The following is an 11,141-nucleotide window of genomic DNA, read 5'->3' as shown; positions in this document are numbered from 1 at the left end:
GCCCGCAGTGACCCTAGCGATCGGCGCGGCCTGTGCTCGGAGCACTAATGGTGGCGCTCATAATTGCGTACTAGTTTAATGAGCAGCAGCACGGCACTGTGCTGTGCCCCCATCATCCCATCCCATCCCATCGCTTGTTTGTTGCTGGCTTTTCCTTTCCGCCGCGGCAAAAGTGAGGCGCTGGGCGAGCGGGCGAGCTGGGGGAGACGAACCCGTCATAATTCCATTGCGCCTCGCCTCCTGCGTATATAACCTCGGCCGCCGGGCGGAGGTGCTCATTCTCCCCGTTCCCTCTCGCGCGCGCGAAGGCCAAGGCCGGATCGGGTGCTCTCTCAGATCTCGCGCGCTTCGCCGGCCTGCGCAGCAACCCAGGGAGTAGGAGCTAGGAGGATCGGGGAGAGGATGTTTAGCGGGACGCAGCAGAAGTGCAAGGTGTGCACCAAGACGGTGTACCCGATGGACCAGCTCTCCACCGACGGCGTCGTCTTCCACCGCTCCTGCTTCAAGTGCCAGCACTGCAAGTCCACCCTCTCCGTACGTTCCCTTTGCCCGCGTTCTTGTGTTTCAGCGGTGGGTGGGTGGATGGATGGATCTGCTGTAGTGCAATGTACTGTAGCATCGGGTAGTAGATCTGCGGATTGCTGCGGGGAACGGATCTGGTGCGAGAGTTTCTATGCCCAAGAGATCGTAATTTTATCCGTTTCCCATTTGCTGACTTGGTAAAAGAGGATTGGGCGGAAAATTGATGGAAACGGAAACTGTTGTTTGATCTTCTGTTTAGGCAGAGCTGTCGGTAGGTAGGCAAGGTACGCAGCTGTGCAGGGTCTGACGATCTCCGTGTTCATCTTTTTGGCCATTGACAGCTGAGCAACTATTCCTCGTTCGAAGGAGTGCCATACTGCAAGGCCCATTTCGAGCAGCTCTTCAAGGAGACCGGGAGCTACAACAAGAGCTTCCAATCACAATCACAATCACGTAGGCCTTCAGTACTGAATCATTGACATGAAAAATGCAAGGTTTTTGCGCTTATGCGATCTGATGCTATGGTGTGCTCTTGGTTTTCTTCTTTCAGCCGCAAAGATTACTCCGGAAAAGACGGGCCCTGAGCTGGTGAGTTCCAGTCTATTTTGTGTTGGTTTTAGTCTGTTTGCACTCTTCAAGTAGATAAGTGATCATTGTTGTGGAAAATTTGCTATTCAGACCAGAACACCAAGCAAAGCTGCAAGGATGTTTTCAGGAACACAAGACAAGTGTGCAACTTGTGGCAAAACCGCATATCCTCTTGAGAAGGTAATTTTTACACGTCATGTGTGTTTTATCTTCACTATTTCCTTTCAAAGTTTTGGGTTGTAATTCATGAGACTATATTTCCTTTCAAATTTTGACCATATTCTTTTAATGCATTGTAGTATTAGGCAGTTCATTGTTCATCTAAAGGACCAAAATATTTGGAATCCAACATCCAACATCCTGTTCTCATGACATGCACAGCTGAAAATTGTCTTTTGGTAGTGTTGTCTGCCAAATTGCACTGCGAACCTAAATTTCTCCATTTAGGAAGTACATTTAATCTTTGTCTTGATTCGTCTAATTTTCCTTGTCTTTATGTCTCGAAAAAATTCTTGCTGGTTGCTGTTCTCGATGGTACAAAACATGCTGTTGACTTTTTAATGAAACATTGCAGGTAACAGTTGAAGAAAAGGCCTACCACAAGTCCTGCTTCAAATGCTCCCATGGTGGCTGTGCCATCACACCATCCAACTATGCAGCCTTGGAGGGGATCCTCTACTGCAAGCACCATTTCTCTCAACTTTTCAAGGAGAAGGGAAGCTACAACCATCTGATCAAGTGCGCATCGATCAAGCGTACGGAGGCACAGCCTGAACAACCAGCACAGCCAACTGCTGATTCCTCTTGATCGTGCCATTTCAACAGTGGAGTTTGAAGGCGAGAATTTGGAAGCCTCCTGTTTTTACTTAAAACCACCTGGCTGTATGTTATGCCGTCTAGCCCTGAGGATACCAGACTTCTCTACTTTGGTATCCTTGGCCGTGCTAGCTGAATCACATTGGTGAACCATGGAACTGCTGTCATTTTCAATGAAATTGTTGTGCACGGGATACTGAAATTGGGTATCTTGCCCTTATTGATAGACATATTGTTTTGTTGCCTTGCGATATCATCCCCTGTTTCAGGTTTCTTTTGGTTTTGAGTGAATTTTGCTTCCCTAAAAATAGGCAGAAAGGCCACCTGTTTTGGGAGGATCCTGTCTTCTATAGAAAGATAAAGGAAGTGAAGAAGCTCTCCCGACTTTGTTACCGAACTGTCTCGGACTCTCGAACATGTAGGAACTGCTGTACTGCAAGACATCCCTGTTGCTGGATTTACGCAGAGCCATCTGACATGAGCTACCGGTTAGACCATTCCGAATCAGCGTGCCACCTCTTGCTGGGAGCATAGTCGATGCAAATGTACGTATTGGAAATTTGGAAATGTCCGTCGGATCCAAGGGAAACCAGATGGGAATGGGATAATTCACGGCTTCAAAGTTGCATACACCACCAATTTCGATTATTTTGCAAACTTTCTTGAAATTATAAAAAGAACAGAAAAAAAAGGTAGAGACGTGAGAACCATCGAATAGCTTCATAATAGTGAAGAGGTTAACTGCACAAGGCAAGAATGGACCAGTATTACTAGAGTTTTAACACATTCCTATTTCTTAAACCATTTTCTCAAGCTCTCTATACTCATGTTTATAGTCCAGACTATACAGAAATTAAACAAATCCGAGTAGAACAGCACAAAAAAGGTAAACCCCCACCAGCACCAGTGCATCCACACCTTTGCCATAATACGTGTAATTCAAAATCGTGTATTTCCCCGCCCTGCTTCCACACCTTTACCGAGGTCATAAACACAATTGGACAAGACAACAGTTAAAGGCTAAGTGGCTAGAAATGAAGGCAGGTCAAGATCTCCAATTTTGCCCACACCTCATCGATACAAGAGGTCAGCTCGTGCTTGCAGTTCTCCAATTCTCCCCTGCATAGACGCCTTCACTACCAAGTTCTTCCTCTATTCTAAGAAGCTGCAAAGACAACGTGAAAGGTTACCACAAGTCAGCTGTATGCCTGTATTCATGCAGCGTGTATACAGTGTGTACTCGCATATGCACAAATATAAAGGGTTCAACAGAAAGGCAGACCTGATTGTATTTAGTGAGACACTCTCCACGGCAGGGGGCACCGGCTTTGATTTGTCCGGCTGCAGCACCAACAGCCAGGTCAGCGATGAAAGAATCCTCAGTGTCTCCAGACCTATGCGACACCATCACACCCCAATGTGCATCCTTTGCCTGCTTGGCCACCTCTATGGCCTCGGTGACAGTGCCCACTTGATTTAACTGCATATAAAAAAACGCTATTAATATCCTGAACATAATAAGACACACAGCAGGTATACTAAGGGCCTCTTGTGAACATTGAAATTTGGCATGTGATAGTATACTTCCTGCCAAAACCTACAAAAGAAACGTGCTCGAAATCCGTAGTCAACAGAAGTCCAGAAAGAAATCAAGGAAGCAAAGAAAAAGAGGTTCTTGCAACTCCTATGTGCCTGCAGCGGTACATCCTACTAGTTTAATTGCAAGTTTCACATCTTTTTTTTCCCCTCAAACAAGTTTCTCATCTTCCAGCAAATTTAAGTAACAAATAGATTTTATGCCTGCTACAGGCTGAATACCGTGTTGTTCTATACATACACTTAAAAACTCAACTCAGATCACACAAAACTTTCACTACAATGAATATTGAAAAGGAAGGGTCACAAAGATCACTCAAAAGGAAGAATCGGCATGAGCATCCAGTCACAAAGATGACCATATTTAGTCAAAATAAAATATGCCAAATTCCAGACCTTCTCATGTGGTATTGTTACTTGTCATTTTCAAACAGCTCCAATAGTATGGACATGTAACAAAAAATTGCTCCAAATTTTTTTTTTTAAAAAAACAAATGGATGACTTGATACTTGCCTTAAGCACAAGAGCGTTGCAAGTGTACTCATTAACTGCCCGCTTAATGCGTTCGGGATCGGACATCAATAAATCATCCCCTGCAACCTATAAACATTTCATACCATGAGTTCCTCACAAAAAAAACAAAAGTTCAAGAGAACAAAAATCACCTGGCACAGCTCTAGTGTGGTCAACTTTTTTGAGTGCTCCCAGTCATCTTTGTCAAAGGGCTGCTCAATGGAGACAAGTGGGTACTCTAGTGGTCAAATGGAGGGAAAAATCAGCGAATTTATATTTTAAAACATTTATGAAACTTAAATTTGTAAAAAAAATTGATGTCAAACCACAATTCAGTGATACCTGAACAAAGCTGGCTATAGATTTCAATCATATCATCTGCAGTTTTGAAGTTCTGCCCTGATTTCTTTGTTGACTTGAACTCCAGATCATATTTCTTACCTATAAAGAGATGGATGAGCATACCATTGAGCAAATTGATTGGTATAGTAAATATAAACTACCCAAAAGCATTGACTATATATATTTTACCTATGTTTCAAGCTCACTATTTCTAAGGTTCAAATTGTATAGTATCTGATTATCTGGATGTAAGTAGAGTATGTAGCAGCGTCATTACAAGATTTTTGCTAGATGGTCCTAGCAGCATGTTTTCAGTGGCACTGGCATTGTTTTGGTGAACGGTAGAGACAATATTAAAAAAAATTACAGTACAAAATCAATGAGGCAAACATGGATACGGCCCCAGAAACATTGCAAGTATGAAACATAACTTTTTCAACATAGTACAACAAGTGAACTCTTCCTTCAACACAAGCGAAGCATGACCATCCTATCCCTAAATTTCAGTAGTCTATTTGATATTTAGATTCAGAGGACTAAGTTTAAACATTTTCACAGTTCACAATAAGAAATACCACTGCTTTTCTACTCACCTACACAAAAATCAGTAGCAGCGACATCAATCGCCAATTTAATTCTTCCATTATATCCAGCCCTCTCTATTGCTGCAATCACAAGATCCAGGCCTTCAGATATGCTGAAAATTGATAAAGCAACATAGATATGGCATTAGTGAAATCTACATGGAGATCCCTAAAAGGGGAAACAAGAAATGAGTGACATCAGAAAACGGTCAATTAGTTTCTTACTTGCCTGGAAATATTTGGAGCAAACCCACCATGATCTCCAATGTTGCAACTCTCTGCACCATATTTCTCCAAGATAATATCCTGTAATATTAATTGGTAAGGAAATATCTACAAAACTGACCAAGTCTTTTCTGCCAGTCTGAAAAAACAGAACTAGTACGAGAAAGGCCCAAGGTGTCAGTACTTTGCCCTAAGGACAACCAACCCAAATGAATCAATAGTAGCTAAATTCAGAACGGAAAAAAGAAAAGAAAAGAAGGCATCAGAAAAATAAGTGTGCAATATTAGGTTTTTATTGAACAAAATCTTATGCTGTTTGATGAACATTATGATCCAAGTATGAGTGGAGAACAACATCCATGTTGCTGAGAACATGAGTTTGTTAGAGTGAAGGCTTACCTTGAGATGATGATAGGTCTCGGAACCCATCTGCATTGCTTCTTCAAAGTTCTTTGCACCAACAGGAAGGATCATAATTTCCTATAAATAAGAAAAGTTCACTTACTGCAGCCTTATAGTTAATCATGTTGATAAGCTTGATATACACGAACCACCAACTATCTTAATATATTTTTGTTTAGGCAAAAGATGACTCAATTGAACAAAAGAAAGGAATAGTGCCTTCAACTTCTCAGATTCTACTAAGTTTTTTGTAAAAAAGAAAAGAAAAGGAAGAGTGCCCTCAGGAGCTTGCAGAGAAATTGGTTCTACAAGGCAATCCTAGAGGTTTGGAGGAATACCTGAATGGGGAGACCATTTCCAGCATGCTTTCCACCATTGATGACTGTAATTGCAGGGACAGGAATAGTAGCAGCGCTTTTGCCAACAAGATCTGCTATATGTTTGTATAGTGGAACCTGCATAGCAACAGGCATCCAACGATCCAGCAATAAGAATTATGTGCGGTGGCATCAAGACATTGTGACCTCAATTCCAATGATTTTAGCAGATAACCAGCACCTCTTTTTCAGCAGCACCAGCTTTGCAAGCTGCAATTGATACTGCCAGCATAGCATTTGCTCCAAGCTCAGCCTGCATTTCGCGAAGTATCACAGTTATTTCCATTGGTAAAAAAACCATTTGCTAGAAATAAGGGGACGGATTGTTATACAAAGAATTTGAGGCAGTAATTATCAGTAGAAACACAAGTAGACAATAATGACGAGAACATAGAATTATTTCTCAACAGTCAAATATAGCCAAACGAATTACTATCACATACTGCCCCTAAAATTGAATATAGGGATGTAAAGTATTGCTCGAGCATATAGAGTCATCAATTATTTGTGTTAGTCTACAACACCTAAGTATAAAATGGGTTTGGCAATGTAGAATTCAGGAACAAAACTAACCGCAGAGGAGGAGAGAAGAAGGGGTCTGTGAGAGCTGCACCTTGTGGCGCGCTTTGTCCAAGTCCATGATGGCCTGGTCGATCTGCGCCTGCTGCTGCGGATCCATCCCCACGAGCGCCTCCGACACCTTGTCGTTGATCACCCGCACCGCGTCGGCAACCGCCCTCGCGAGGATCTTCCGCCTCCCGGAGTCCCCTGCCGCGTCGGCGGCGGCCCCTTCGGGCGCGCCCGCGCCGGCCGCGGATGCTCGGTGCACGGCCTTGTTAGTGTGCAGCTCGACCTCCACGGCCGGCGCGCCGTGCCCGTCAAGGATCTGGCGCGCCCGCACCCTGGTAATCACGGCGGGGGCCGCGCGCCGCATATGGCCCGCGATGAAGAGCACCGGGTCGGGGGCCTTGGCGCGGACCGCCGCGTTCACGGCCTCCTCGATCTTGCGCGAGAGCAGGTGCTTCTCTAGGTACTCCTGCACTGACATGGCTGCCACGGCGGTGGAATCCTCCTGCTCCTCGCTACCTCACCACGCTCCCTCCCCTCCCCTCTCCCAACTCCCAAGACTCCGCTCGTCCCGAGGTGCGTGCGGCTACTCGCCTGAATCTGAAGTTCTGCAGTAGGAAGAAGGTCAGAGGAGTGTGCACGCGGGGACCCCATGTTTGTTGGGCCGTATAGTTGACCACTCTTTACGGCACAAAACTTGGCCCATGAGCGAAAAATTCATTACGAACCCAGCTACTGGATAGCTCTAGGAATTTTTTTTAAAAAAGGGCTAAAAAAAAACTAAAATTCGAAAAAGGGGTGGCCGTTGGGAAAATTTAGAGAAATGGGTGCCTCCCGCCCGCTGAACGGGCGGGACGCGTGGGGCCCGGGACATCCCGCCCAACCAGAGGGCGGGATGTCCCCCGAGGACCTCTTCGCAAATAAATTATTTGCGAAGAGGTCCCTGGGAGGGCAACCCGCCCAACCAACGGGCGGGATGCTGTGCTGATGGGCATCCCGCCCTTTGGTCGGGCGGGAGGTCCCCCAGCAGCTATTTAAGCCCCAACCTGCCCCAAAAAATGCCATTTTATCCAGCAAAAATCAGAAAAAAGAGAAAGAGAGGAGAGGAAGAGAGAAGAGGAAGCGGCGAAGCCCTGTCCACACGTCGATTTTGAGGTATATTCTCGTTCTAGCCATATAAGTACTTGAAAATAACTATAATTTAGGAAATATTTGTTAGAGTAGTTATGTTTTGAATAGTTTTAGTTGGATCATTTGTTTTTAGTATAATTTATAATCTGAATAGTTTAGAATCTGTAAAATATAATCTGAGAGTCGCTGAAATTTAGGATCGTCGTTCGTTGTGTATTAATATGTAGTATAACTAGTTTATTAATGATTGACAGATATGTCTTCCGAGAAGGGTATTTTCAGTATATATTACGGAGAAGGAAATGTGATTTATGGGCCGAATGGGGTAGATTTAAGTGAATTCAACTGTGCGGTCAGAGGAATTACCAGACCGCACGAGAGGACATTTGAATCCCTATGCAACTGGTTAATGAGGGGACTAAGGATTAATCAGGAGACACACACTGTGAGTGTTCAATGCGTCATAAATCGTACCACTCACGCTTTGATCTGGGAGCTTATGCCACTTACAAGCAACGAGGACTGGTTAACTTATCTGCAAAATGCAAGTCATTGGCAGTGGCCACTGGTACTCCTTGTCAGTGTGCACCAAAACCCTCCTTTGATAAACATTGAAGCTGGTCCGGGGGATGAAAATATTGATGAAGAAGTCGAGGAGGCAAACATTGAGGCAGGTGGCACCGCAGCACCTCAATGCGTGGCTGATGAGGGGGAGAACATACCCTTTATTGTTGAACAGCTGCAAGACGAAGAACGTGAATTGGATGAAGCAATGAATGCCGATTCGTCTGATGATGACGATGATATGCCTCAAGATTGGGTAAGCAGCGACTTCAGTCATCTTGTCGTAGATGACGGCTGTAGCTGGCCTTCGGATTGCAGGGAGAATGAAATTATCCAGGGTGCAAGGTACCACTCAATTGAAGAGGTGAAGGAAGCTGTTAAGTGCTGGTCTCTCTCTCTTATGCGAGAGTTTAAGACAGTCGAGTGCAAATCTCGTAAGTACGATGTGGTATGTGTGAAGGATGGCTGTCCATGGCGGGTGCATGCCTACAAGGGTAAATGGAAAGATTATTGGGAATGCTCCATTGTCACTCAGCACACTTGTCATTTGCCTGGGGTGCAGAAGAGCCATCGCAACCTCACGTCGCAATACATCGCAAATGAGATGTACGGGACGATAGTACAGAACTTGTCATATGAACCAAAGTCTATTATCAGGTACATTCAGGAAAAGTACAAGTATACCATCTCATACAGTAAGGCGTGGAGTGCAAAACAAAAGGTGTTGGAGATGAGGTTTGGTACGTTCGAGGCTGCATATGATAATGTTCCTCGAATGCTGGCCGTCCTATGTCAGAGAAATCCTGGAAGCTACTATGACCTGAAAACTCTAGACAGAGGAGAAGGTCCGCCCCACATATTGCAGCGGCTCTTTTTCAGCTTGGGTCCATGCATTAACGCATTCCATCACTGCCGGCCTATCCTGTGCATCGACGGGACCTTTCTCACAGGAAAGTATAGATTGCAAATGCTGACAGCTATTGGAGTGGATGGAAACAATCAATTGCTGCCTGTTGCTTTTGCTTTTGTTGAGAGTGAGAACACAGACAGTTGGTACTGGTTTCTGGAACGGGTAAAGCTTGCAGTCGTTCGGGATAGGGAAGATGTCTGCCTGATTCATGATCGTCACGCCGGCATACTGAGGGCAATTCTAGATTTGCAGCAGGGGTGTGTGGAGACCGGAGAGCCACCCAAGTGGCATGATGTTCGCAGTAGGTGGTGCATGAGACATATCGGTGCAAACTTTTTCAGGCAATTCAAGAACAAACAGCTTATGGATATGTTCAAGAGGCTATGCAAGGAAACGAATCAGCAAAAATTTAACAAGCAGTGGCAGAAACTTGATGAACTGACCGGGAAGAAAAGAGCCGAGGACGCATCAAAAAACATAACTGCACAGGATGAAGCAGAGGCTTTGTGCTCTTTGCCAACAGATACTGCACGTACTCGCAGAAGGTCTGGCTCAGCGGTGAAAAAATTTTCTGAATGGATTGAGAATGAACCTAAGGAGAAGTGGGCGTTACTTTATGATACCGATGGTGCAAGATACGGTATAATGACCACCAACTTCGCCGAAGTTTACAATTGGGTGCTGCGAGGTGTTCGTGGGCTTCCACTGGTTGCAATTGTTGAATTCATTGTCCGCGGGTGTACCGATTACTTTCGGGAGCGGTTCAATAAAAATCAGGTATTCATGCGAGATCCAGACAGAAATTTTGGATTCAAGGTAACAGAATACATGACTAAGAAGGCAGAAAGCGCCCGGCTACACCATGTACGGCAATGTGGAACACAGGAGCTCAAGTTTGAGGTATCTCCTAAAGATAGGGCGCGACATGGCATGAGACGTCAAACTCCTGTAAAGGAGTGCATTCTCAAGTTCGATGGAACTTGTTGTTGCTCATGCATGAGGCCCAAGTTGCTGCACTTACCTTGTTCTCATGTAATGGCTGCATTGACTGAAGACACAATATTTGGATTCATGTATTTGTAATATTTGTAATGTTCATTATCATATTATTTTATTTTAAATGGCTTCATGTATTGTACTATCGTAATATTTAGATTCTACGTTGCAAACGTTATCGTTTAACTATCTTCGTACGAGTTTTAGATACCGTAATCTTCTTTGGAAAATTGAATTAAAATTTTATGTGCATACATAAGAGTATGGCGAATGAATCTTATATTTGAAAAAATTCTGAATTTCAAATAGTTTCAGAAACAAATAATCTAAGAAAAAATATAACAAAAATGGACCAGGAGCATAAGATTATAGTTTTTAGAACTTTATAGGTTTTAGAACTTTGACTATATATTAGATATTAAATAATATCACATTAGAGAATAACAATAGATTTTAATTAGAAAAGGGTTATAATTAGGTTTAGTTCATATTTCAAATTTGAAAAATTCAAGACAAAAGAAGTTAAATTTACATCAAATTTGAGTTTGAAACTTTGCACAAAGGTACCTAGAGTTTATAGAATAGTCATACCAAACTTCATAAACAACAAAGCATGAAATCCTAAAGTTATGGATAAACTTTCCTTAATCTTAGTTTTAAAATAGAAGTAAAAGTATTTTGTTTCAAACTAAACTCCATTAACAAAAGTTATAGAGTTTGAAATCTACTTTCTAAAAAAACTAGTTTTGCTATTTTTGGATTTTTCTGTGAATTGTTACGAATTTTAGAAGCCAGAAAACACATACACATGAAATAACAGTGCACCAGGAGGCATCCCGCCCAGTGGCCGGGCGGGAGGCATCCCGCCCAGTGGCCGGGCGGGAGGCCTCCTTCAGGGACCACTTCGCGAATGAAAAAAGTTTTCTTATTCGCGAAGAGGTCCCTGGAAATTTTTTTTGAGCATCCCGCCCTATGGTTGGGCGGGATGCTCCTTTCCGCCCTCCCAG

General features: G+C 43.7%; 2 protein-coding genes across 4 annotated transcripts; one reads left to right on the top strand and one right to left on the bottom strand.

Annotated features, from left to right (window-relative positions):
• The first annotated feature begins 125 nt into the window (after window positions 1–125).
• LOC112877695 (LIM domain-containing protein WLIM2b-like) lies at window positions 126–2,165 on the top strand. Its single transcript, XM_025942053.1, has 5 exons — window positions 126–534; window positions 864–975; window positions 1,073–1,110; window positions 1,201–1,290; window positions 1,685–2,165. The coding sequence occupies exons 1-5, from the start codon at window positions 403–405 to the stop codon at window positions 1,916–1,918; spliced, it is 606 nt and encodes a 201-aa protein (XP_025797838.1). The 5' UTR covers window positions 126–402; the 3' UTR covers window positions 1,919–2,165.
• A 465-nt stretch (window positions 2,166–2,630) lies between these two features.
• Window positions 2,631–7,231, bottom strand: LOC112874256 (cytosolic enolase 3). 3 transcript variants are annotated; one of them, XM_025937484.1, is made up of 12 exons: window positions 6,580–7,194; window positions 6,148–6,219; window positions 5,928–6,044; window positions 5,587–5,667; window positions 5,192–5,268; window positions 4,972–5,075; window positions 4,379–4,477; window positions 4,189–4,274; window positions 4,037–4,123; window positions 3,209–3,406; window positions 2,997–3,091; window positions 2,631–2,900 (listed from the first exon to the last, which is right to left on the bottom strand). In XM_025937484.1, exons 1-11 carry the CDS (start codon window positions 7,012–7,014, stop codon window positions 3,014–3,016), a joined length of 1,434 nt encoding a protein of 477 aa, XP_025793269.1. In that variant the 5' UTR covers window positions 7,015–7,194; the 3' UTR covers window positions 2,631–2,900; window positions 2,997–3,013. The 3 variants fall into 3 exon arrangements, 2 of the variants coding, with proteins under 2 accessions (XP_025793269.1, XP_025793267.1); XM_025937482.1 differs by having other exon boundaries at window positions 2,656–3,091; window positions 6,580–7,169; XR_003224921.1 differs by lacking the exons at window positions 2,631–2,900; window positions 2,997–3,091 and having other exon boundaries at window positions 3,229–3,406; window positions 4,037–4,116; window positions 6,580–7,231.
• Between the last annotated feature and the right edge of the window lie 3,910 nt (window positions 7,232–11,141).

This window comes from Panicum hallii, chromosome 9 (genome assembly GCF_002211085.1).
Source record: "Panicum hallii strain FIL2 chromosome 9, PHallii_v3.1, whole genome shotgun sequence".
Lineage (NCBI taxonomy): Eukaryota > Viridiplantae > Streptophyta > Magnoliopsida > Poales > Poaceae > Panicum > Panicum hallii.
Note: the sequence above shows the minus strand (reverse complement) of the source record. Positions and strands in the feature narration are given on the sequence as shown.

Coding starts and splice junctions, on each gene's coding strand:
- LOC112877695 (XM_025942053.1), top strand. CDS start 403: ATGTTTAGCGGGACGCAGCAGAAGTGCAAGGTGTGCACCAAGACGGTG. Junction 976..1,072: donor CCAATCACAATCACAATCAC/GTAGGCCTTCAG, acceptor TTCTTCTTTCAG/CCGCAAAGATTACTCCGGAA. Junction 1,111..1,200: donor AAAAGACGGGCCCTGAGCTG/GTGAGTTCCAGT, acceptor TTTGCTATTCAG/ACCAGAACACCAAGCAAAGC.
- LOC112874256 (XM_025937484.1), bottom strand. CDS start 7,014: ATGTCAGTGCAGGAGTACCTAGAGAAGCACCTGCTCTCGCGCAAGATC. Junction 4,124..4,188: donor CCACACTAGAGCTGTGCCAG/GTGATTTTTGTT, acceptor AAATGTTTATAG/GTTGCAGGGGATGATTTATT. Junction 3,407..4,036: donor GCAACGCTCTTGTGCTTAAG/GCAAGTATCAAG, acceptor TTTTATATGCAG/TTAAATCAAGTGGGCACTGT.